The following is a 27,685-nucleotide window of genomic DNA, read 5'->3' on the forward strand; positions in this document are numbered from 1 at the left end:
CTGGAGCCATTCTCTTTCACCATGTTCCTAATCCCTCCCTCCCCCTGTACCTCAACCTCAACTGCTTTAAAGATAAAGATCATTATAAGTGGGGCCAAGGATACCCAGTCTTCAAAGGGGCCTGAAGGCTATAGCCACTGACATGACTATGTTGATGAACAGTGGGAAAGGAGAGACTCAAACTTTTATGGGTCTCTTAGATGCAGATTCCCAAGTCACCATCCTGCCTAGTCCCTTGGGAAAAGTGGGTGCGTGAACTCAGTTAATGGAGTTTGAGCAAAGTTTGCAGTAGGTAAGGAAAGCTAAAATAATTCTGTGGGCGGGGCCCCTTAGGCCAATTCAGTGGATTATAGCTGTGGCTTCCATCTGAATGTGTAATGAGAATTAATGTGTTATACATGTATACTCCCTAATTCCATTAAGTGTCAAGAGGATTCTTCTGATTGTGATGAGCTAGTATGTAGAGAAGTGCTGGTATCTTCAGAGTTCCTGACCCTTTTCAGTCTATGACTGATAATTTTGCCAATTGGGGAGTTTCTGGCAAAGGGAGGCAGCCTCTATCTGGAGGTATTTCTTGGGGATTTGGACTTGTTACCTCTTTGGGATGTCTATTAGATACATCACTTTTAAAAAGCAGACATTAGGGGTGCCTGACTGGCTCAGCTGGTTAAGCATGCAATGCTTGATCTCAGGGCTATGAGTTTGAGCCCCACACTGGGTGAGGGATTCCTTAAAAAAATAAATAAATACATTTTAAAAGGCAGATATTAGCTTGCTAGCGGGTTCTTGTCAAAACTGAATGCCTAATCCAAGGAGATCTTATGGCTCTCAAGTGCAATATTTCCATTTTGGGGGTGAGTCAACTAGAACTCAATGAATAACAAGGTAGGAAAAGCCCAACAAGCCTTGTTTGTCAAGTGGAAATGGTGTATTTAAGAATGCAACCAGTCTGGGCACATTGGCATCTCTGATTTACATGAAAAAAAAAAATGGTATCTTTCCCTTTGCTGGAAATTTTAACCCCCACGCCACCACCTGAAGCAAAACTGCTGGCTTACGGGTACTTTCCTTCACAAGGATTTCCCTTGGTGCCTGGGTGTATGTCACTAATGGTTTAGCCAAGATGAAATCTGATGGTGTGCACTGGACTATTGCAGCTGTTTGGCCTCAGTGCCAGCTATGCAGAGTTGACAATGGACATGTTATTCCACTCAATGGGTAGAACTCGAGGCTGTTCTCAAGCTCTGACCAATACTCCCCTTGATGAACCTTGTTATATTTTTATGGATTCTTGGGCTGCTGCTAATAGTCTAGCTCTTGGGTCTACCACTAAGAAAATTCCAGACTGGCAGATTAAAAACACTTCTCTTGGAGCACCTGGGTGGCTCAGTCAGTTAAGTGTCTGATTCTTGATATTGGCTCAGGTCATGATCTTAGGTTGTGGGATCCAACCCTGTAATGGGCTCCACGCTGAGCATGGATTCTCCCTCTTCATCTCTGTCTGCCCTTCCCCCACTCTTTCTCACTCTTTCTCAAAACAAATAAATAAACATTTAAACAAAACAAAACAAAACAAAACAAGATACTTCTCTTTAGGGACATGACCTATGGAAATAAATTGTCTGGGTCAACTCATGTAGAACCCCAACGCAAGGATCCATTCTCTGATAAGATAGACTGGAATAAAACTACTGAACGATCCTGCACAACCCAGATTGCCTCCATTTCTGCCTGAACCCATCATCTTATTAGACACGGCAACACAGCCATCAATACAGACTGGGCACAAAGTAGAGAATTCTGTTTCAGACACAGGGGTGAAGTTGCAGCCATTGAAATGGGATACGCACTCTTTGTGGTGGTTGAGGGCAAGCAAAGACCCTGGTACCTAAAAAGAGAACACCTTCAGTCCCATGAAGTATAGGGAAGGGAGGGACATTGATGGCCTTTGCTCTTCAGAACGACCCTGGGAATTTCCCTCATGAAAGAAAATGTCCTGGTGTGTCTCTCCCAAACCATTCAAAGCAACTTAAAAGTAACTGACTACTAGGTCTTCTATCCCTTGCCAAACATCCCTGTTCATGACATGATTGCCAATTTCCTTAGCCTTACCAGGAAGTCTATTACTAACTGCAGCCAACAGCTTTACCTCTTGCACTTTCCATCTAAAAAACACTTGTCTACACCTCCAGATTTCTTCCCACTACCATCCCTGCAACCACCACTCCTCATTCTGTAGGGTGCATGAATGCTGCCTGGCTGTTGGCAGGGACAAATAGGACTGATAATTCTCCTAAATCAAGGGCCAGACTCCATTATTCAGATTGAATTGGGAATCCTAAGATCTACCAGCCAGTTGAGAGATCACAGGGAGACATTGTCAACCTGTGCCCCTTGACTAATGTAGGTCCCACTCAGAGGGGCCCAATAATTATAAGCACACCTTTTTGTCCCCAAGGGATACCCCAGGATTATATTTTTTGTAGAGAAACCTGGCATTAACTTACATGCCTCCTGAAAACATGATGACTTACGCTTTAGGGGTGGTCATAAGAGACCTTCAAATCTTTAAGTAAATACCATCAGTAGATGACGTAGCCTCAGATGACTTCAGAGCTCTCCCCAAAATGATGCTGCCAGGTTACTTGAGGGAGCTTCCCAGAGGGGTGGCTGACTTGTCATTTATGTGCCACTGTGGACAATTATCCCTAAGACAGATGTCCAATTAGAAAAAGTAGAACAAAATTTGTTCCTGCCTTTACCTAAACTTATCAGGTATAAGGTGATATCACCTCACCTCTGCAGGACATTCAGGTCATCAGTCAAGACACTGGCCAGGGTTGTTATGAATGATAAAATTGCCCTAGTCTTCCTCCTTGTGGGCCAAGATGAAGTCTGTGCAATGGCTAATACAGACTTTTATAGTTGGGTTGATGACTTGGACCAAGTGAGAAGATCAACAGAGAAACTTAAGGAGAAAATCATCTGGCTTATGGGATTTGTTCAGCTGGTGGTATTCAGGACCATGGATTGCATGGTTGATGCTAATCTACAGTATGGCCTCATTCTGCTCTTTGGAGTTCTATTGATAGCAGTTTTAACTGAATGTTGTATGAGACAAATTAATGGATTTGGTTCCAGCCTCTGTTGATCAGATTAGTCAGAGTGGTGTACTCATGGGAAAATTCACCAGAAGCCAAGACAATGTATAAATGAAGTGTAGATATTTTTAGGAGACAAGTCTCCCTTGGTCTCTCACATTTCTACAAGTCTTATGAGCAGAGGCATTGACTGCCTTTGTCCCAGACTCTCTTTTCAAGCTGTATAGTGAACAGCCTTGGAAGATATCTCCCTCTCAAGCAAGGAGTAGCTTACTACTCCTTACTATAGGAGATTTGGGTTCCCTAAATTTAGAGTTCCTCCCCTACAATCCAATCTACTGTTTGAGCAGAGGTCATCTGGTTCTCTTCCTACCATCCTGTGGGAATCAGGACCGAGGGAAATGATACAAAACTGATAATACTCTGCCTAATGTTATTGTTATGAGTAATAAACTGCTCTTTGTCTCTGAACCAGTTTTGTTCCTTATGCCAAGGGTCTAAGAAATTGGAGCAGGCTAACCTGTTAGCTTGTAAGTATGGTAAAATCTTACATCTTTCATAGTTCTTGACATAGATCTACAGATGAAGAGGTCTGAGAGAGGAAAGGATGTGATTAGAGGATGATGTGGGATCAGTGTTTGTTTATATGTCATCAAAAAGGAGATATCTAAGCACGTTAAGTTCTAATGGAAAGTAGCATCATTGTTGGTAATAACATAAATATGGACAGCACACATGTGTCCATCAAAGTAGGAGAGACAGGTAAGTTGTGGCATAAATAGAATACTAGATATCAGTAAAAGTGAAAACCCATAACTACATGTCTCAAAATGGGTGAATCTCAAAAACCAATAATGATCCACATATGAGTGAAAACATATGGTATCTGTCTTTCTCTGCTTGGTTTATTTCACTTAGCATAATACCCTCCAGTTCCATCCACGTTGCTGCAAATGGCAAGATTTCATTCTTTCTCATTGCCAAGTAGTATTTCAGTGTATATACAAACCACATCTTAACAGAAGACCATGGGGGAATGGAAGGGGAAAAAAAAAGTTACAGAGAGGGAGGGAGGCAAACCATAAGAGACTCTTAAAGACCGAGAACAAACCTAAGAGTAGATGGGGGAGGGGGGGTCGGGGAGAGGGGAAAGTAGGTGATGCGCAGGGAGAAGGGCACTTGTTGGGATGAGCACTGGGTGTTGTATGGAAACCAATTTGACAATAAATTACATTTTAAGAAAAGAACAAATAATGAAGAGAAGGAGCAAGTTACAGAGGAACACATGTAGTATAAGTTTGTTTTTATAAAGTTCAAAAACAGGAAAAAGTACATTATGCATTATTTAGGAATATAAGCAGAGATGGCAAAACTAAGGAAATGATTACCCTAAAATTCAGGATAACGATTATGAAGAGTGGGGGACACAATTCAAGAGGAGCACATAAAGGGCCTTTGAGGCAAGGCAACGTTCTAATTTTTGGCTTGGATGGTAGGTACCTGGGTGCTACTGTCATTTTGTTTAAGTTGTATATATGTATATATATTAGCATATATGCTACGTCGTATATATATATATAAGTTGTGTACATATATATATTTGCATACATATATATATTAGCATATATGCTACATTTTATAATTTGTTTAAAAAGTGTTAATAGGAAGGAGCCAGAAGAGAAAAAAAGCTAAGAATACAGTGAAAAGAGAGGCTAATTGAGATGGCCAGGCAGGGTTGAGGGTTCACACGCATTTAGACTCTCAAGAAATTACAGAGGCATCAGCCTGCTGTGTTGAGTGAAATGTGTCTTATTCATCCTAGTGTCCTCATTCTAAGCCCTTTCCTATCCCCCTTGAAGCCTGTCTTCAGGCATTCTTTCATGGAGGTAAGTGATTGTGCTATTCACAAACATCTCATTCGTGGAATCTTTAGCTTAGAAGATTACCCATGGGCCCAGGACATCACATGGTACCTCTGTTAGATTTTCTTCTGCTGCAGTAATGAGAGGTGTATTTCCAGTCGTTGGATGCTGAAAGTTAAGGTTTCCAAGGATGGAATGGACTTTACTAATATAGTCACAGATGAGTTCCACATCACCCCTTGAAACTACTTCCAGGAAATCATGAATCAGTTTATTTTTATTCATCTTGCTAAGTCCATAAATTTGCCTGGCAAAGAAGAGAAACAATTAAATGAGAGTCAACAAAGCATGGGTGGTTCAAATGTAACATAGTCTATCTTTAGTGTCACCTCTTTCCCTCTTTTATGTATAAAATATTGTAACAGTTTTAAAGACAATTTTGAAAAAGAGGAAAACTCAATAATCCCACCAGCCTTGGTTTTTTGCATACATTTTAAATTAGAAATAACAATTTTCACCAACACTTTGTGAGATCTGCTGTGGTATAGGAGAAGAAAGGATGGATCTACACCAGAATGGAAAGAGCATAGGCTCTGGAGCCTGAAAGAATTTGGGTTTCAATCCCTCATCCATAGATTCCCAACTGTGTAACCTTGAGCATGTCATTCAACTTCCCCAAACTTAATTTCCTCATCACTAAAATGGAAATGACAATTCCCTCTTCAAATGGTTGGTGAGGATCTGAAATACTATATACAAAGAGTTGGCACATTCTTTGGTGAAAATTCTTGCAGGATTTTATTTTCTCTAGCATTGATTAGTAAAATCCCTGTAACTATTTTCTTTATGAAAGTCCTATTTTCCTAACAATAGTATAAACTCCTCAGCAGCAGGGACATTCCATGCCTTACACTTTTGTATACTCAATGACTCTAATACAGTGTGAGTCATTGAAGAGCATGGTGGCCACTGTTCTAGATTTTCCAGGAAAGTCCTTATTTTAAACATCCCATTTTGGTTTTCCAAATCATTGAATATCTTAGACTGCAAATTTTGAAATCACCAGATTACCTTCTCCATGGAGCCTCTTGCTGCTGGACACAGCAAAAAATCATGTATCAGACCCTATATTCCAACTTCAGCTTCCAATACCATAGTCACTGCATGTAGACACACGCTATTTCATTGAATGGGCAATTTACTTGCAATGAACTGGCATTTTGTTGAAAGCAAGAGAACAAAAAGCCCATTTCATAGTACAACTTTGTAGATAAAAGTTAACAAAAATAAGCAAGAAAATGTCTAGAATTGGCCTTTAATGTTCTAAATACACAAATGCCTTCAGAATTCATAGACCAGACTACATAGAGCTTTTTTTTTCAAAGAGAACATGTACTTCACTCCAGACATAGTACTATTTGATAAATTCATCCATTTGTTTAAGAGGATACTGTATGTCCTTCAGTTGCTTTCATTGACCTATTCACAATCAAAAATAACATAAAATAGTTAAAGCAATGGGGTGCCTGGGTGGCTCAGTTGGTTAAGCCTCCGACTTCGGCTCAGGTCACGACCTCACGATTCATGAATATGAGCCCTGCATCAGGCTCTGTGTTGACAGCTCAGGGCCTGGAGCCTGCTTTGGATTCTGTGTGTGTGTCTCTCTCTCTCTGCCCCACCCGTGCTTGCACTCTGTCTCTCTCTCAAAAATAAACATTAAAAAAAATTTTTTTTAATGTAGTTAAGACAAAATGTGAGAAAAAGTGCATGGTTAAGAGTCAAAGCAAGCAACAAATAATGAATCTTATGATGTCAGAGAAATGGGATGGCCACATGGCTGAAGCACTCCATGGGAAAAAAGGTATCAATAATATTTGGAGAGCTGGAGAGAAGAGGAAAAGACAGTTTTGATGAGGGAAAGGGCAGGAACAAGGCCAGTACCCAGGGTCAATGAGGAGAAAGTGGACCAGATGGGAATTTATACTACTTCTAACCAGGATGGGAGGCCCATAGAGAGTTTTAAGTAGTGTGTTATATGGGGTGCCTGGATGGCTCAGTCAGTTGAGCAACTGACTTCGGCTCAGGTCATGATCTCATGGTTTGTGGGTTCAAGCCCCGCATCAGGCTCTGTGCTGATAGCTCAGAGCCTGGAGCCTGCTTCACATTCTGTGTCTCCCTCTCTCTCTGCCCTTCCCCACTCATGCTCTGTCTCTCTGTCTCAGAAATAAATAAACATTTTTTAAAAAAGGAGTGTGTTTTAGGAACAGTGGGACTTTGGGAAGGTTATTATGATATAGAAAGGTAAAAATAAAAATTGAAAGTAAAGCTTAAAGGGTTTGTGACTGATCGACCATGAAAAATGAAAATGAGTCCAAGAGGCAGTGTTTGAGCAACTGGGGAAGACCTGATGCTGGGGGAGGGGGGCATTTGTTTTTACAGAATGATAATCGATGAGGTCAGCAACAGAGCCAGAAAGTAAATAGGATATCTTGTTTCCTTGAATCAAATAAATGTGGCCTTAATTTAGTGGTTTCCTAAACTAGCTTGAGCATAAGAATTATGCTGTCCCTTTGTTATGAATAAAGATCCCCAGGTTCTTTTTGATTTAGTATGTATGGTTTGAGGCTGGAGACTCTCCGCATTCTTTGTTTTAATTTAAAAAATAATAATACACTGGTTTTATTTATTTTTTAATAGACTCGGGTTTTTTAAAAAAATGTTTATTACTTTTGAGGGAGAGAGACAGAGAGAGGGAACGAGCAGGGGAGGGGCAGACATAGAGGGGGACAGAGGATCCAAAGCAGGCTCTATGCTGATAGCAGAGAGCCGGATGTGGGGCTCGAGCTCACAAACGGCAAGATCATGACCTGTGCGGAAGCTGGACTGAGCCACCTAGGCGCTCTTATGGATTCATTTTAAATAGACTTTATTTTTTGGAGCAGTTTTAGGTTCACAACACAATTGAGTCGAAAGGGTAGAGAGTTCCCATATACTCTTTGACACCACACATACACAGCCTCCCCATTATCAACATCCAGCACCACAATGGTCCATTTGTGACAACTGATGAACCTACATTGACACATCATTATTATGTAAAGTTCAGAATTTACTCTTAGGGCTCACTCTTGGTGCTGTACACTCTAGGACTTTGGACAAATGTATAACGATATGTATCCACCTTTATATTATTTAGAGTAGTTTCCCCTAGAAATCTTTTGTGCTCCATCTATTCAACCCCCTGCCCCTGTCCCTCAACCCCTGGCAACCACTTGTTATTATTATTATTATTATTTTTTACCATTTCCAGGGTATACCTTTCTTTGTGCAAGCATTCAGGTGATTTCTATCATTAGACAACTTCTGGAAACATTGACCCAGTGATGAGAATCCAATCCACAATCTTTCTTGCAATTCATTTTATTTTATTATTGGTATTTAACATTACCATGTAATCCTTTTGACATAAACTTCCTAGGATAAATACCCATTCTTTCCCCCTAAATTTCTAATAGAGAATAAGCTGCAATAGAGAATCAATTCCTCAAGTCTCTCCTTACTTTTGTACAAAGTACCATTACATGGGGGTGGGAGGGCGGGGAGGGTGGGTGATGGGTATTGAAGAGGGCATCTTTTGGGATGAGCACTGGGTGTTGTATGGAAACCAATTTGACAATAAATCTCATACATTAAAAAAAAAACAAAGTACCATTACATAATGATAACATAATAATTACAGCAGTAATATCCAACATTTATTGAATGCTGAGTACATGCCATATGTTATTCTAAATAATTTATATATAGTTTATCTATTTTATTCCAAACAACACCATCAGGAGAAGAGGATTATTATCCATATTTTACAGATGAGGAAAACGAAGCACAGATGTTGGCAAAATGAGGTATCACACGGGAGATGTGTGGGCGCTAGTGCCCAAAAAGACTTAACGCAACTGGCATTTAAAGGAACATTTATAAAATATGCCTATTTTCATCTCCTTGTTTGGATCCTAGCTAGAAAGGTTGGGGTTAATCATACCCATTAGCAGTACTGGGCTGGGTCTAGCTTTCCTCTTGTTTTATTTTATTTTTTCTTTCTTCACTTTTGATCTTTTTTCCCGCTCCCCTGTGCCTCACAAGACCCAATCTAATGTGCACAAGAAGCCTCAGACATGCAGATATCTTTAAAGGCATATGGTGCTGTTATGTATGTGTGCATGTATTGTAATATATAGATCTTGTTGCTTACTTTTTAACTTAACGCTTTGTTTTTAAGCTTTAACCTTATACTTACATGCACCTCTGGTTGTTTGCTTCTAATGGCTGTATAGTATGCTTCCACCATACTTTATTATCCCATCCCTTGGTTATGGACATGGAAGTTGCCTCCAACTTCCCACTCCATAAACAGCACTGCAGAAATACACTTGTTCAGGTCATGTTATACACTGTGCAGAAGTTTCCCTCAGGTGAATGAGCCGAATATACCTGATTTCACTAAATACTGCCAGATTATTCCCCAGAATAGCTGTATCAATTTATACTCTCACTGGTAGGGCCTGCCTATTTTCTTTAAGTCCTTCTAAGGGAAGCAGACATTTGGTTGATTGCTGTCACTTAATCATCATTAACATTAGCATTGAATAAGCAGTGTACTTGGAATTTTGCTAAGGGATGAAGGATCAAATGATACACTTGAAATTAGGCCATAGATAAATTTAAAATCAGTATACATATCTGTCCCAGCAAACAGCTTCAAGCATGAATTTATGTACTTATTTTGGAAAATGCAACGGTATTTGCAATATCACAGGTAAAAGAAACACCTTCAGAAATAAAGAGTAATTAAAACCTGTCTTTCAGCTAAAAATCTTTAGCTTTAGCTAAAGCTAAAAATCAGATACTCAAATAACGACTAGGCAAGAAATATATATTTATATCACCAGTTTACTCATAAAGTGAAAATAAATCCCCAAAGGAATTTCTTTCCAAAGTTATTACCCTTAGCATTGAAATGACAATAAGTGTTTAAGAGTTGTGGTTTAATTCTTTAATGTAACCTTTGAGTGAGAGCATTTCACAAGTAGTATTTACTATTTCAATAAAAAACAAACATTAAGATTTAAACCAAACTAATTTAAGGCTGTAATTTTAACTACACTGGAATTAAATTTTTTAAAAGTAGGCTCCATGACCAATGTGAGGCTTGAACCCCTGACCCTGAGTTTAAGAGTTGTATGTTCTACCGACTGAGCCAGCCAGGTGCCCCTGGAATTTAAAAAATGTTTTAAAAAGAAATAAACTAGGGGCATCTAGGTGGCTCAGTTGGTTAAGTGTCCGACTTCAGCTCAGGTCATGACATCTTAGTTCATGAGTTCGAGCCCCACATCGAACCTACTTGTAAAACAAAGTATTTTATTACCCTGCTTATGTTTCATTTGACATCTTATGTAATTAAGACTTAGAGCAACAGGAATCTCCTTTCACGTTGAGAAAATATGGCTAGGACTCATATATATCATACTGAATGTTTACAAGAAGATTTATACCATGCAAACTTATCACGTATTTAAGTGACTAAACTAAAATAAAAGATTGTCCCTAGGATATTTAAATCGAACCAAGTATTGTATACTTTTCTTCCCCTTACCAGTTTAGCTTGTGATCTAGATTGCCTAAATATTAGAAAGGATTGTCTCAATATTTGAAAAATCAAAGATAGTTTATTATGGCAACTCTAAGGATATAATTATTTGAGATTAGGACAGTTTCCTCTATCAGTTTACCTGATGTTCCTCCTCTGGGACAACCTTTGGGGAGAAAAAAATGTTGCAACATATGGCATTACCTAAAGTGGGCTGAAAAGGAGATTTGGCTTACCTATGTCGTGTTTTGCTGTGGGAGCTGATACACAGTTGAAGAAAGATGGAGAAAAACAGCAGTCCACGTCATCCTAATTTTTGGTGGCAGATTTCTGGGGCAGCTGTCAACCAACACTTCAGTGAGGGATCCATTTAAAAGCAGCATAGATATAGATTTTTTAATCTTTGATTATTTTCCAATGTTGCACAGCTCAAAGTACTTAAAAAAATAATTAAAGCTGGTTCTGTGTGCACAAACCCTTCAGGTAGCTGCAAAGAGACTGCTTAGTTTACAGGCTGTCACCCAGGCAACCATCCACTGTGCATTTAGCTTTGAGAATTGAAGGCAGGACAATCTTGTCCAGGAAGGAAAACAAGCACTGTACACTCTTCAAAGCTGCCATTTAAGTGCTTAAAAGAATTGGATGTTAGTGTCCTTCCACGGTTGGCACAACTGCCGTTATCATCTTATCCAATGAAATTTTCTCCAGGAAAACCATACCTTTGTAATTGCCATAATGTGCTAGAAGGATGCCTTTCTGAATCTGAATATAAATTGCAGCATGAGAGAAACCAACAGGTTAACCCCAAACTGGTTGCATTCTTAGAGTCATATTTGAAAAAGTACCAGTGAATGGAAATTCTTACATGAGAACATATTTCTTGTCTAGAGTTGTGATATTCCCAAACAAGGTCTTCAGTAAACAGACTGCATGTTTGTCCCAGTCATAAACGCTAATAAACCCAGCTGAAAGAGACTTTAAATTCTGGACAACAAAAACACTCTCATGAGGAAGTAGACTCAGGCACTCTAAAACATAGGGTCATCTGCCATTTGTATGCTGCTAGATTTTTTTTTTTTTCAACGTTTATTTATTTTTGGGACAGAGAGAGACAGAGCATGAATGGGGGAGGTGCAGAGAGAGAGGGAGACACAGAATCGGAAACAGGCTCCAGGCTCTGAGCCATCAGCCCAGAGCCTGACGTGGGGCTCGAACTCACGGACCGCGAGATCGTGACCTGGCTGAAGTCGGACGCTTAACCGACTGCACCACCCAGGCGCCCCTGCTGCTAGATTTTTTAATGGAACTTACTGGAGGATGCAGGGGGTTTTCTTCTACAGATATACTTGTTATATATGTTCAACTGAAGAGGGTGAAAAAAATACTTTACCATAATAACAGCTAACATTTATTAAATGCTTACTAGGTTAGTCCTTTACATGAATGACGTCATTTAACCCCTACAACAGCGCCAAGGAGTTGATTCTATAATCACCATTATTCATCCATTTTACAGATGAGAACATTGAGGCTTAGAAGAAATTTAAGCTAATAAATGGCGGCACTAGGGCCTGAATCAAAGCAACCTGACTGCAATGTTGAAATATTCACCACTTACTATGCTAACACGCAACAACCACACCCACACTCAGTCACTCACATACTCCTCAAATGAATGAACACTTCAGGGTAAAAGACCACTCAGAGATTGCTAGGTTTATGTATACTCTTCCATCACCCATTCAGCCTGGAGCACTTTAACCCTTATCCAAGCACATGCAGGTTGTTACTCTGTTTTACTTTCTATTTTTTACTTTTATTTTAGTGAGAGAAAGACAGCAGGGGGAGAGGGACAGAGGGAGAGAGAAAGAGGAAGATCCCAAGCAAGTTCCATGCTCAGTGCAGAGCCCAGTGTAGGGCTCGATCCCATGACTTTGGGATCATGACCTGAGCTGAAATCAAGAGTCGAAAGCTCAACCGACAGAGCCACCCCAGTATCCCTCTCTATTTTGCTTTCTACAAACTTCCTTGTTTCTGCTGCCAGCAGGAATGGTATTTTTTCTTAGCTTTTATGCCAAGAGGAAGTTATAAGTACTGTACTTTCTCATGTTTAGGATTTCTGCAGTGTTATCTTTGGGCTTAGGCTGGTCCGCAATCCATGAATCTTTGTGTCGGTTCCTAAAAACAGTATCCTCCTCTTGTCTCTCATTTTGAGAAACAGTCATTCATTCAAATCATGTTTTTTTCAAGAAACATGAGTTTTCAGAAACAGTGGCAAGATAAGCACGCAAACAAGAACAATCCAGTAGCCCCCCCTTATTGTCAGGGGATATGCTTCATGACTCTCAGTGCATGCCTGAAACCTCAGATTGTACCTATAATAAAGTTTAATTGTAAATTAGGCACAGTAAGAGATCAGCAACAATAATTACTAAGAAAATAAGAAAATAGAATAATTATGACATGATACTGTAATAAAAGTTATATCAACATTGTCTTTCTGTCTCTCAGAACAATTTATTGTCCTGTGCTCACCATTCTTACGATGCTGTGAGATGATCAAATGCCTATGTGATGAGATGAAGTACGTTAACAACGCAGGCATTGTGCTATAGTGTTAGGCTACTACTGACCTGCTGACAATCCATCACAAGGAGGATATTCTGCTTCCTGAGGGTGGTTGACCTTGGGGAACTGAAACTGGGGAAAGCAAGACTGAGGACAAGGGGAGACTCCTGTATTGTATTAGGAGATAAGTCTGCCACAGAGCTATGTAGTAGGCTCTAGGGAAGCATGGAAGGGGAATGCCTAGCTTTCTGAGTTGGAAGGGCTGGGGTATATTAACTAGTTTGCTAGGACTTCCATAACAAAATACCACAGACTTGGTGGCTTAAGCAACAGTTCTCACAGTCCTACAGCCTAAGAAATCCAAGATCAAGGTGTTGGCAGATTTGTTATCTCCTGAGGCTCCTCTCCTAGGCTTGCCGGTGGCTGATTCTTACTGTTCTCATACGGCCTTTTCTCTGTGCACAGGCAACCCTGATGTCTCTCCACATGGCCTAATCTCTTTTTTTTTCTTTTTAATAAAAACACCAATATGATTAGATCAGGGGCCACCCTAATGGTCCCATTAACTTAATCACATCTTTGCAAGTCAACTCCAAATATGCTGGGGTTCTAGGGATTAGGGTTTCAGCATATAAATTTTGGGGGAACACAGTTCAGCCCATAACAGAAAGGCATAGGGAGCCTTCAGAGAATTATCTGAGCTGAATTTGAAGGACAAATAGTTCACCAGGTAAATCACAGATGGAATGATACTGCAGGATAAACTAAACAACAGCATGTCCAGGGGAAAGATAAAAGCATGAAACGCTGAAAATACTGTTTCGCGTGTGTGTGTTTGAAAAGCAGAACACACATGGCAGGGCTCGGGGGGATGGTAGGGGTGGGGTGGAGGGGAAGTGGGACTATTTCCAGCTGAACTGGGAGACAATGAAAAGATTTTATTCATGGAGAGACATGATCATATCTGTATTTTAGGAAGATCCTCCTGACTGCAAGAATGAAAATTAATTGAAGAAGAGGTGCAGATAGAAATGATTAAAGATTATTAAAATGGGTCAGGAAAAATATGATGGTGACATAACCTAAATCAATGGCCGAAAAGATAAATGACCAAAGAAAAACAAGTGAAAGATGTGAAATTACTCTTTATAGGAGATGAATACAAATGGCCAAGAAACACTTGTAAAACTGGCTAAGCTCACCAGGGATCAGGAAAACATAAATCAAACCATGTTTTGTTTAGCATACTGACAAAAATTTAAAAGAGTTATTATAATATTAAATGTGTGAAAAAATGGCTACAATTATACACTATTAGAGGGTATGTACATTTGTAACATTCACTTTGGACATTGCAATCTGGTGTTATCTATTACCTTAAAAAATTTGCTCATTTTTTGAGAGACAGAATGAGTAGGGGATGGACAGAGAGAGAGGTAGACACAGAATCCAAAGCAGGCTCCAGGCTCCGAGCTGCCAGCACAGAGCCCGATGCGGGGCTCAAACTCACAAACTGTGAGATCATGACCTGAGTGGAAGTCAGAGGCTTAACCGACTGAGCCACCCAGGTGCCCCTTTATTACCTTTTAAAATGCACACATTCTTCAGCTTGGTATCCCCATTTCTCAGTATTCACCCTAGAGCATTGCTACAGGGTGCATTCTGACATGTGATCATAAAGATTCAGGTATAATGAAATTTTACCCTAGTTTTTTTTCAGAAAACTTTTTTTAGAAAATTTATTTTGGAAAATTTCAAACATGCAAAGTAAACAGTATAGTATAATGAGCCCCCACGTACTTGTCATCCATCTAAGGATGTTATTTTTTTAATTATTATGTTTTTGCAGGGGAGGGATGGTCAGAGGGAGGGAGGGGGAGAGAGAGAGAGAGAGAATATGAATCTCAAGCAGGCTCCATGCTCAGCACAGAGCCCAATGTGGGGTTCGATCCCACAACCCTGGGATCATGACCTGAGCCAGAATCAAGAGTCAGATGCTCAACCAACTGAGCCACCCAAGCATCCCGAAGGATGTTATTAATAGCTTTAAACAGATCACTCCCATGTCAAGTCACAGAAGACAAATAAAAAGTAGTACATCTATGCTTTGAATTCTGGAATGCTGTGCAGCAGATTAAAAAAGGAGGAAAGAGCTCTATAGCATGTCTTTTTTTTTTTTTTTTTTTTTTTCAACGTTTATTTATTTTTGGGACAGAGAGAGACAGAGCATGAACGGGGGAGGGGCAGAGAGAGAGGGAGACACAGAATCGGAAGCAGGCTCCAGGCTCTGAGCCATCAGCCCAGAGCCCGACGCGGGGCTCGAACTCACGGACCGCGAGATCGTGACCTGGCTGAAGTCGGACGCTTAACCGACTGCGCCACCCAGGCGCCCCTCTATAGCATGTCTTAAATGGGATCCAAGTCATATAGTTTAGTAAAAAAAAGCGGGTTGCCGAATAATGCATATACAGCAGCATGATACTTGCATGATGTGGTTGGGAGCACACGCTCAGGAGCCAGCCTGGCCACTTAGTAGGCATACAGCTTGGGCAAGTTACCAATGCTCTTTCAGCCTGTTTCGTCATCTGTAAAGTAAGGGTGTATAATAAGAACATTATCTACCTCACAGGGCAATTATAAGAATGAAACGAATTAAATATGAGTAAAACAATTAGAAGAACGCCTTAGAATAAGAAAAACTCTTAGAATAAGACATTCTTATTTGTGCAAAAAATTGATTAAAAAGAAGGTAAGAATATATTTTTCAAATACACAAATATGTATGTAAAACATAGGAAGAGGTCTGAAAAGACTCATGCTTAACTCGTATGAGCAATTTTATCTTGAGGATATGAGAATTGAAAAGACAGTCAAGGAGGCCATTTGTTTTAAGCATATGATTTGAACTTTTTTATGATAAGACATTCTCATTACTTGTATAACACTTGAACAATTTAAATTAAAATATGATTCTTAGGTCTACCTCTGGTGACAAATAGTGATTTAAGGATCTCTTACCAGGCAGTATATTGCAGTACATAAGTGGGCCAATGCAAAGAACAGAGATAAATGGAAAATAGGAGATTATCTGCAGCAAAATGGCAGATGCAGATGAGATGGAAATTAGCCTATGTAGTTTAGTTAGAAACTAGACTGAAGTGAATGTTAAAAGGGATCCAAGCAGGGGTGCCTGGGTGGCTCAGTTGGTTAAGCATCCAGCTCTTGATTTCAGCTCAGGTCATGATCTCACAGTTTGTGAGTTCGAGCCCCAGGTTGGGCTCTGTGCTGACTGTGGGGAGCCTGTTTGGGATTCTTTTTCTCCGTGCCCCACCCCCACCATGCTCGCGCGCGCGCGCGCGCTCTCTCTCTCTCTTTCTCTCTCTCATTACCTCTCAAAATAAATAACTTAAAAGGGATCTGAGCAGATCAGCAAGCAATTGAAGATACTATTAATGTAGAAGTAGTTAATGAGCCTTAGAACAAGCAGCACAATGCAAAAGAAGGTTGGGATTAGACCCAAAATCTTGCCTTTATTAATCATCTGTGGCTAAAAGAGTTCACTCTCCCTAACAAGAATGGGGTTTAATCATTTCTCTTAAAATTCTCCAGAGATTCCTTGCCTTGGTGACTGAACCTCTTTCTAGTTCAAGAAATAGTGGAGCACTTGTTTAGAATGTAAAATATTGTGTGGAACACCTGGGTGGCTTAGTTGGTAAAGAGTCTGACTTTGGCTGAGGTCATGATCTCACAGTTCATGAGTTCAAACCCCCCATCGGGCTCTCAGCACAGAGCCCCTTTTGATCCTCCATCTCCCTCTCTCTCTGCCCTCCTCTGCTTGCACTGTTTCAAAAATAAATAAACATTAAAAGAAAAAGAGAGAATGAAAATATTGTGTGTTCTGAAAGGTCACTTGGATATTTTTCAACCACTTGATTTAAAAAAGAGCTTTAAGAAGTTGGATTAGCCATCACACATCTCTTTCTAAACCATATTATATTTATGTCTTATCTCAGACTGTGAGCATCTAGAGGGCAGGGATTAGTCTTTGAATACCTCCGTAGGACTGACCATTGCTATGACTTGATTAATATTACTGAATGAGTGAAAACAAATGCTGTCTGAAAATTGTGCTTTAGAGATTTCTCTCTTAAGGGTTTCTTATTTTCATAGCAGGTGTTTGTCTTCCAGGTGTACCTTCTATTGTAGTTGCTGTCGCGGCACAGAGGCATCCAGGTAGATGGGGATGGTGTAGTCCCACTGCTCTTTCTCCTCTCACAATATTTGCTATCTCGCTAAGACCTAATTAAACTGTTATGCCCCCCCATTTCTCTGAGGACTAAGCCAACGGTGATTTTTTTCCAGGCATCTAATCCCTTAAATTGCCTATGCGTCAAAATTCTCCCCCTGGCTATTATTGGTTAACACCTTGAAATAACTGAAAATTATGCCAGGGGGGAAATGTGCTTGCAACAGAAAAACCCTTGCCTTTGGACGTATAGCAAAAGAGCTCTTAATACTGAAGAAACAAAATCTTTTCTGCCTTGTGAACCAGTGAAAATCTAATAAAAGTGTGTCTCCCCTGGGTACTTTACATCATTAGCATCCTGGTTTCACACTTTGCTTTAGCAAATAACTTATTTTAAAAGTTTCTCCAGGGAGAAGACAAGAAGCCAAAAATATCTCGGAAGAAAACTTTACCTAGCAACTCAAGAAAGCGATTTCATACAGTTTCTAAGATTTAACTTCATGTAGCAAAGTCTTTGTGATTTTTTAGTTTCTGATTTTGGTATGTACTGAAACTTCTTCATGGATAAGCAGGGAGGAAAAACAAAGTAATGCTCAAAACCACACTGAGATACTACCTCACGCCGGTCAGAGTGGCTAAAATTAACAAATCAGGAGACTATAGATACTGGAGAGGATGTGGAGAAACAGGAACCCTCTTGCACTGTTGGTGGGAATGCAAACTGGTGCAGCCGCTCTGGAAGACAGGGTTGATGTTCCTCAAAAAATTAAAAATAGATCTACCCTATGACCCAGCAATAGCACTGCTAGGAATTTACTCAAGGGATACAGGAGTGCTGATGCATAGGGGCACTTGTACCCCAATGTTTATAGCAGCACTTTTAACAATAGCCAAATTATGGAAAGAGCCTAAATGTCCATCAACTGATGAACGGATAAAGATGTGGTTTATATATACAATGGAATACTACTTGGCAATGAGAAAGAATGAAATATGGCCATTTGTGGCAACATGGATGGAACTGGAGAGTATTATGCTAAGTGAAGTAAGTCAGGCAGAGAAAGACAGATACCATATGTTTTCACTCATATGTGGATCCTGAGAAACTTAACAGAGGACCATGGGGGAGGGGCAGGGGGAAAAGAAGTTACAGGGAGGGAGGCAAACCATAAGAGACTCTTAAATACTGAGAACAAACTGAGGGTTGATGGGGGGTGGGAGGGAGGGGAAAGTGTGTGATGGGCATTGAGGAGGACACCTGCTGGGATGAGCACTGGTGTTGTATGGAAATAAATTTGACAATAAATTATATTTAATATAAAAAAAAACAAAGTACTGCTTTACATGTGAGTAGCATTTTCTGGTTTTCATGGTGCATTCATTATAAATGCTACCACCACAGTCGATCACCTACTACATGCCAGGACACTGTGCTAACCATTTTACATAGAGACAGAAAATCTTTGCCATAATCCTTTGCAATAAGAGGTCTTAGAAGTCCTATTTTACTAATGAAGGCACTGGGGTTTATAGGAGTTAAGTAATTTTCCCCAAGTCATCTACTGTAGTTAGTAAATGGTTGAACCTGGATTTGTCTGACCTTAAAACCTACAGACTTATTTCAGTTGGTGGGAATCTTAAAAAGTGAAGTGAACAAGTAACTCTCCTCCTTTGGTATGTACAAATCTTCAGTGTCTATGTCTCTACCCATTTTTTCTTCCCTTCTTTCTCTTCTCAAAAAAAGCCAACCTAACCACATATCCTTCCTTCACTGGTATACATGCTCTGAATTCCACCTTGCTGCACATAACTCCAGGGAGTGCTACTCATGGGGTGGGGGTGGGGAGTCCCTTCTGAAGCAGGACTTCCCAAGGCAATGTAAATGGTGCCACCAGCTCTGGATTTCCTCCTCTCTCACCTTCACAGGAACTTCAACTCTCCCACCTCCCCTTCATCATCAGTTTCTTAGATTATCATCAATACACAAACATATCTGCTCTCCTCTGCCTCAAAGACAAAGGAAAACCCCAAGAAACAATAACAATTGATCACCCTTGACCCTATCTTTCTCTTACTTGCTTTTCAGGACTCGATATTTACTGTCTTGAAACACTCCTCTCTTGGGTTCTGTGCCATCCTCTTTCCTTGCTTTCCTATTTCTCTAGCCATTACTTTCCTCCCTCTTTCATGGCATATGTTTCCTTTATCCATCCTCTAAATATCAAATGTTTTCAGGTCTTCAGATGAGGCTCCTTTTCTTCTCTTTCTATATTCTTCTTTAAAATTTTTTTTAACGTTTTATTTATTTTTGAGACAGAGAGAGACAGCATGCACGGGGGAGGGGCAGAGAGAGAGGGAGACACAGAATCGGAAGCAGGCTCCAGGCTCTGAGCCATCAGCCCAGAGCCCGACGCGGGGATCGAAGTCACGGACTGCGAGATCGTGACCTGAGCTGAAGTCAGACGCTTAACCTACTCAGCCACCCAGGCGCCCCTATATTCTTTTCTTAAATCACTTCATCTGTTCTTGTGTCTTAAAATCTACCAAATTATTATCTTCACTCCCAGGTCTTGCCTCTGAGTCCTAGTCTTACACTCAGTTTTCTCCTTAACAACTCTCCTTGAGTATCTTACAAACCTGTTGCACTTCACACTTCCCAAAGCAAACACTGGTTGCCTTGCTCCATCCAGTCTTGTTCATCTCAGGAAATGGCACCATCCCGACACATTTGCTTGGGCCAGAAACCTGAAAATTATCTTTGATTCCCTCCTTTCCCTTATCTCTACTTTTATTATTTTTAAATGTTTATTTATTTTTGAGAGAGGGAGAGAGAGATAGACACAGCACAAGCATGGGAGGGGCAGAGAGGGAGACACAGAATGTGAAGCAGTCTCCAGGCCCTGAGCTGTAAGCACAGAGCCTGACGCTTGGCTTGAACTCACAGACCATGAGATCATGACCTGAGCTGAAGTCGGATGCTCAACCGACTGAGCCACCCAGGCACCCCTCCCTTATCTCTACTTTTAATCCATCATCAAGTCCTGTCTATCATATCTCCAAAATGCATATCAAATAAGTCACCATGTGTGCTAACCACCCTAGTCCAAGCCTTCACATCATCATCTTTCACTGGATGCTTTAATCGTCACCAGCTGTCCCTACTTCTTTTTGCAACCCTCCCCCGGTTCTGTTCATAAAGCATCTAGACTTTTGCAAAATGTAAATTGGATCACGTTGGTCTCTTGCTTAAAACATTTCAGTGACTTTCACTGTGCTTCAAATAAAGTCCAATCTTGGCCTAGAGTGCCCTATATGGTCTGGCCCATTCCTATGTCTCCAACTGCATCACCAATACTGTGCTCTAGGTGCTCACTTTTGGTTCATTGGTCAGATCAGACTTTCCTACCTTCGAGCCTCTGGACATACTTAGAAGCCTTCCCTTCCCCACTCCCAACCTGGTTATGATATCTTATCCCTCTGCTCTCCTCCAAGATTCTTCTTGTCAAGATTACCATTGACCTTGTGTTGCTAATACTAATGCTGATATATGCAGCACCTCTTCTGTTGTGCAGCAAACTTCTGGTTTCCTTATTAGACCCTGAGTTCCTTGAGGTCAGGGACCACATCTACAATACAACTTACTATTCTAAGTGACTGGCTTATAGTTAGGTGTTTAATAAGTGCTTGTAAAATGAATGGAGGATGCAAGTTGAGACCTCTTGGGAAAGACTGCTGCAGTAGTAACTCACAATCCCTCATTGATATGGTAGGCAGAAACCAGAAGGAACATTAGAAGACAAGGGTTCAAGGTTTGGCACTAGCAATACCTATTGTTGTTAAAATTCTTCTGACCTTAGATTCCTCATCTGCCCTATCTATATCATAAAATTTCTGATATATCTAATGCTTATTTTAAGATTAATTTTTTTTATTGCTGAAGCTGAATTTCTTAGTCTTCTATCACCAATTTCCTTTTTGTAGGTTGCAAAACTTAAATGAGATTTAATCTTTTTAAATTTGTAATCATGAAAGTTATCAGACCTAAAAGAAGTAGGGAGAATAGTATAAACACCCATGTACACATCATTAGCTTAAACTATTATACACTAATATCTAATCTGGTTTTATTCCTAGCCCTACTCATTTCCCCCTCCCATTATTTTCAAGCAAATCCTAGATACGGTGTCATTTCATGACATATACTTCAGTATGTATGAATTATAATTGTCAACTGCTAGCTGCCACCCCTTCTGTTCCTCAATGGCTTAAAAAGTGAAGTATTCATTGAACACTATGTTGCTTTTCCCAGAAACCAGAAAACTAGCACGACTTTATCTCATGACTGAACCAAACTGTGTAAATTCTTTGAGGGAGGTAGAGGAGGGTGGACATTACAACACCTAGCTCTGAGCCTTGCAATCAATAAACAGATGTGTAATGAAAAATTCAATTCAACGTGGTTGAGGCTTAAAAAAAAAATTTTTTTTTTAATGTTTATTTATTTTTGAGAGAGAGAGCACGAGCAGGGGAGAGAGAGGAAGACAGAATCCCAAGCAGGCTCGCAGGGCTCAAAACTCACTAACCGGAAATCATGACCTGAGCTGAAGTTCGACGCTTCACTGAGCCACCCAAGCGCCCCTGGAGTTTTTAATATAATTTTATCCACAGGAATCTAGGACCTTGTCTTACCTCTTTGCTTGTGTTCTTTTCCTGAATTCATTACTTTACAGGAATATTCCAAATTCAAAGCTTTTTTGTTTGTTCTAAATCAAATGATTGCAGCCTTTGACGACTTCCAAACAGGACTCACTATCAGGGGGCGGTGCTGCGCCGAGGCCCGGCCCCGCCCTCCTTTCCCCCCTTCTCCAGACGCCCTGCTCTTCTTCCCAGCATACCTAGCGCCCTTCGCGGCGCTCCTCAAGATGGCGGCCGACAGTGAGGTGAGGTGTTTGCTCTCTTTCTATCCCTGCCTGTAAGTTCTTTCTTCCGTGTCAGCGCCCCGGGGCTCAATCTGTTTTTCTTTCCTTCCTTTTCCCGTAGCCCGAGTCCGAGGTATTTGAGATCACGGACTTCACCACTGCCTCGGAATGGGAAAGGTGAGTGAGTCGTATCCTTGGTTATCAGTACCTTGGGCCCCGGAGTCTTCGTGCCACTTCCCCAACATAGACCACACGTGACACTAATTCTGCGGTAAAAGTAAGATCCGCGAGCCCCCAGCTCTGCGTCTCCTCTGGTTTCTAGGCAGCTGTAAGTAAGCCTCTTGCGTCTGAACAGCCCGGGCCCGCCCCCATCAGCCAAACACCTGAGATGCGGCTTTCAGAAAAAGTTTTGTTTACTCTGAGAGCACTTTCCTTAGAACGGTTGTTGACCACCCGCAGAAACAATGTCCGTGGCTACCACGTCCGTTCCTGTTTTCATTTCCGTTTAACACATTTTGTGATCATAAGCAGTGAACTTCGCAGCTGCTTTTTCCTTCTGTGTACGTCGCATATCCATTTCTGGAGGAGGCCTTCATAGTGCTGGTGGTTGTCCATCTGCTACTTTCCTACCATCTCCATCCGGTCTTTTAAGACAGGCTGCAGATGGCTTTGGAACCCTTCGGTTCAAGTTGTTACATTTCAGTGGGTCATGTGCCCAGGCTTCCTATGCTCAGCAAACCTCTCTGAACAGCTGAGAGAAATCGTTGTATCATTGAAATTAGTTGAAACTCAGCTTTGTGGAGGAGTGATAGCTTAGATGGAGAAATTTTCTGGTCGGTATCACAGAGACCCTTCCGGGTGTCCGATCAATATTTAGTTTGTTGGAACATTTTGTAATCTTTCTGATTGTAGAGGAAATTTGTACATGTTATGTCATTAGATGACATAGTAAAATATAAAAGATCCCTGCTGGTATAATAGTTTGATTTGTGGTGCCCCCCAAAAAAGAAAAGTCAGTTAGACATAATTATACTGGCAAGGCTGTATTGGGTAGATATTCTGTGTCCAGAATGTTTAATATTAATGGAAAAGAACAGAATAAAACCTTTGATCTGTGTGGGGTTTTTTTTTTTTTTTTTGAGTTTTTTAATGTTTATTTTATTTTTGAGAGAGAGGTAGGGGGAGGGGAAGAGAGAGAGGGAGACACAGAATCCCAAGCAGGTTACAGGTTCAGAGCTGTCTACACAGAGCTGGACAGAGCCTCGAACTCCTGAACCATGAGATCATGACCTGAGCTGAAGTTGGACTCTTAAGCGACTGAACTACCTAGGTTACCCCTGGGATTCTTTTTTTTTAGGTTTATTTGTTTATTTTGACGGTGGGGGGGGGAGAGGGAGGGAGGGAGGGAGATACAGAATCTGAAGCAGGACCTAGGCTCTGAGCTGTCAGCACAGAGCCTGATTCCAGGCTTGAACCCAGGAACCACGAGATCATAGCCTGAGCCAAAGTCAGATGCTTAATCAACTGAGCCACCTAGGCACCCTGATCCACGTGTAGACACCCTGATCAGAGCTTGGAGTCTGCTTCGGATTCTGTGTCTCCCTCTCTCTTTGCCCTCACCCGCTTGCACTATGTCTCTTTCTCTCTCTCTCAAAGATAAACAAACATTAAAAAAAAAATTTAAAAAAAAAACCACCTAACTTTTTAATCACTTATCCTTTGCAGAAATATTTATTGAGTGCCAGTTTGTCAAATACAGTGCAGGGCATAGGAATGTGATCAATAAAAATAGACAACTCCTGCTGTTAACATACAGTCTAATGAAGGAGACAGACATGAGTCAAATAATGATACACATAAGTCTGTAATTAAAATTGAAATAAGAACTGAGAAGGGAAAGAAACCTGGTTTTACAAGAGCATGTGACAAAGGAACCTAACAGAATGAGGAGTCAGAGGAAAAGACCCTTCAGCTGAGGTCTTGAGAGCTTTCAGGGGTAAAGTTATTCAATTTTTTGGTCAAATCTCCATACTTCAGTAGAACCCAATTTTTCTCTTTTAGCTAGTAACTGATAGAATTCATAAAATAAGTACTTTAGTATGTTACTTTTACTGTGAAAGCAATATTATCTTAAACAATTTTTATTAAAATAATACTTCGTAGTAGAATAAAAAAGAAAAATATAAGAAACCTGTAATTGTACCACCAGGAGATAGCTACTATTAATATTTTGAGAAAATTTCTTCTCACCTATGAGTGTTTTGTAAGCATTCTGTGTCAAAACATATTAATACTTGTTTCAATAGCTTCAATTTTTTCACTTAATGTATGAAATGAACATTTTCTTATATCCTCAAATGGTCTTCAAACTTGATTTTTTATGGATGCATACTATTTCATTCAGTGGATATACCATTAATTTACAACTTTTGTGCACTTAAACAATTAGGTAGCTTCCAGTTTTTTTTTCCTTTATAAATACAATGTACATTTTACTTGCAAATTTTTGCTCACATGTGGATACAATAAAAATTTTTATTTCCTTTTTTTGTAAACATGTTAACTTCTTTCTAGAGCATTTTCAAAACTGATAATTAACCTTTTGATTGAACTGCCCAGAAGTGAATCAGCATATTAATACTGCCTTTCATCTTAAAGAGGACTTGATTACAAGGTTCATTTAAATTGTAATAACTCTGGTTTATCATTACTATCATTACTGTCTTAAAACAAATGTAAATATTAACTGATAATGTCACTGAGGGAAAAAACCTGATGGCTTTGAATATATTTTGACTAGAATTAACTCTAGTACTCTAGTAATATGACGTAGGTGTTATAGGGGAGCAATTTTGCTATTAGATTACATCATACTTAAGTTAGCTTTTTGGAGTAATAAAAGCCTTCTGAAAGTGTCTTTTAACAGTACTATTGAGATTTGACAGTTCTTAATTTGCTGATTGAGCATATTACTAGTCAGAATTCATTCTCTTTTTAATAGATCTGGTTCATCAGTAGATTTAAAGATTATATAGTGATTAGTATTAAAATCTGTCATTTATTCCTTAAAGCTGACAAATCTACTTGTTTCTTTTCAGCTGTCCCTTAAAACATGTTTTATTTATTTTTCATTTTAAAGTTTTACTTTTTAAAAATTTATGTATTTTGAGAGAGAGAGTATGCAAGTGGGGAACGGGATGAGAGATGGAGAGAGAATCCCAAGTTGGCTCAGTGCTGTCAGCACAGAGCCTGATGCTGAGCTGGATTCCCTGAACAGTGAGATTGTGACATGAACCAAAATCAAGAGTCAGACACTTAACAGACTGAGCCACCCTGGTGCCCCCAAACATGTTTTATTTTAATGAGCAAAGTTCCTAAATGTTTTCTTTTGAGGGGAGAGGTAGGCAAATCAATTCCTAAATATCTTCAAAGGAAAAGTTAATTTAAATAGATTAGTTACTTTGAGGGTAGGGAAAAGATCATTGGTTTCATAGTTATTTTTAGTAGTATCCTTTTAGTCTTTCATTTTTTTTTTTTAAATGTATGTATGTTTATTTTGAGAGAGACAGAGAGTGCACGCACCTGAGAGGGGGCGGGGCAGAGAAAGGGGGAGAGAGATAATCCTAAACAGGCTCTGCCAATGTCAGTGCAGAGTGCAACATGGGGCTCCAACTCCTGAATTGTGAGATTGTGACCTGAGTGGAAATCGAGAGTCAGGCGCTTAACTGACTGAGCCGCCCAGGCACTCCTGTCAGTTTTTACTTCTGTTCCAAATTTATTATATACATTCTAATATAGAGACTTACTCTTTTTTATTTTTTATTTATTTTTTTATTTTAGAGAGAAAGCATGAGAAGGCGGGAGGGACAGAGAGGGGGGGAGAGAGAGAATCCCAAGCAGACTTCATGTTTAGTACAGGGCTGGACACAGGGCTCAATCCCCCAACCCTGGGATCATGACCTGAGCTGAAATCAGGAATTGGACGCTCAATCGATTGAGCCACCCAGGCGCCCTGAGATTTATTAATTCTTAATTTAAATTTTATGGAAGCAGATTGCCTTTGTTGGGTAAGCATTGGACTTTAAAATTTGGGATGCCTGGGTGGCTTGGTCAGTAGAGCTTGGGATTCTTGATCTTGGGGTTGTGAGGTTGAGTCCCACACTGGGGGGTAGAGTTTACTTAAATAAATAAATAAAATTTATTAAAAAACCAGAATTTAAGAATTCTTGGATTGCAGAGGATTATTTCCACATTTATTCCATATCCATAAATTAGGCTAATGAATACTAAACTTATTGAGCCTTCTCTGATAAAAATGTTGAAATTTAAAAAACACTTTTTTGGCATACCTGGTTGCTCAGTTGGTTGAGTGTCTGACTTTTGATTTTGGCTCAGGTCGTGATCTCGTGGTTTGTGAGATTGAGCTCCACGTTGGGCTCTGTGCTGAGCCCATAAATGGGCCCATTAATACTCATTCTCATTCTGTCTGTCTCTCTCTCTTAAATAAATTAATTAAAAAAATACTTTTTTTAAAGAAATTGTATAACAATAGTAAAAAAGAAAAAAGCGCTGTTACATATTTAGAAAGTTTTTTTCTCATTACTAGGTTTATTTCCAAAATTGAAGAAGTCTTAAATGACTGGAAACTGATTGGAAACTCTTTGGGAAAGCCACTTGAAAAGGTCAGATTTATTTGCTGGTGTCTCTAAATGAGTATTTACTTTGAAACTTCTGTTTTTAAGCCCTTTGCTGCATTTGGTACATTTGAATTAAATGTTTTTTTAAAGTTATATATGATCTATAAGCATAAAGTGGCATCTGGAAGAACTTGGATTTGAATCTGTGGCAAAAAACAATGTAAGACATTTGTGAGCTCTTTTTAAATAAAATTTTATATGTACAATGTCATTCTTTATGAGTGATTTGTATTTCCTCTAATGTTTTCTGCTCTTTTGCTTTCTCCCTTAGAGTATTAGAAAATCTTTTTTAAAGGTTTTTTGTTTTTTTTTGTTTTTTTTTTTGTTTTTTTTTTGGCTAGTCAGAGAAACATTGCAATTACCAATTACCAACTTCTTGGGTAGAGTATTTTGCTTAACTAATGAGGAAAAATCTTGGTCTTAACTGACTTGCTGTTGTTAGCAGCTATTTCACTCAATTTTTGTATTTTACAGTACCATTAATAGTATTTGCTCTCTCCCTCCCCCTTTTTAACTCTGTGGATGTTTTGAGGATATCTAAGAATGAAGAAGTTATTCAAAATTGAGGTAGAACTTTAAGATGTTGCTGGATATTAAGATATTCTTACTGAGATAAACCATGCCCCAAATATTTACTGAAGAATG

At 39.8% G+C, this 27,685-nt stretch overlaps 2 protein-coding genes across 7 annotated transcripts in view; one reads left to right on the forward strand and one right to left on the reverse strand.

Annotated features, from left to right (window-relative positions):
• The window catches only part of MAP3K19 (mitogen-activated protein kinase kinase kinase 19), a 71,525-nt gene extending 49,286 nt beyond the window's left edge, over positions 1-22,239 (reverse strand). For both annotated transcript variants that reach the window (XM_045479590.1, XM_045479588.1), the window contains exons 1-4: positions 22,114-22,239; positions 15,665-15,763; positions 10,847-10,949; positions 5,075-5,270 (exon numbers count right to left, since the gene is read on the reverse strand). In XM_045479590.1, the coding sequence (XP_045335546.1) occupies positions 5,075-5,248 (174 nt within the window). In that variant the 5' untranslated portion in view covers positions 5,249-5,270; positions 10,847-10,949; positions 15,665-15,763; positions 22,114-22,239. The remainder of the gene's footprint in view (positions 1-5,074; positions 5,271-10,846; positions 10,950-15,664; positions 15,764-22,113) is intronic.
• Positions 22,240-22,293: 54 nt separating this feature from the next.
• Positions 22,294-27,685, forward strand: part of RAB3GAP1 (RAB3 GTPase activating protein catalytic subunit 1) — a 114,942-nt gene continuing 109,550 nt past the window's right edge. For 2 of the 5 annotated variants that reach the window (XM_045479602.1, XM_045479600.1), the window contains exons 1-2: positions 22,349-22,364; positions 22,465-22,520. Coding sequence is in view for 3 of the 5 variants with exons in the window: in XM_045479600.1 (XP_045335556.1) it covers positions 22,512-22,520 (9 nt within the window). In the remaining 2 variants the exon portion in view is untranslated. Of the gene's footprint in view, positions 22,365-22,464; positions 22,521-26,949; positions 27,026-27,685 lie in introns of those variants that run through there. The other 3 variants (XM_045479597.1, XM_045479598.1, XM_045479601.1) reach the window with 3 other exon arrangements.

This window comes from Leopardus geoffroyi, chromosome C1 (genome assembly GCF_018350155.1).
Source record: "Leopardus geoffroyi isolate Oge1 chromosome C1, O.geoffroyi_Oge1_pat1.0, whole genome shotgun sequence".
NCBI classification, from domain to species: domain Eukaryota; kingdom Metazoa; phylum Chordata; class Mammalia; order Carnivora; family Felidae; genus Leopardus; species Leopardus geoffroyi.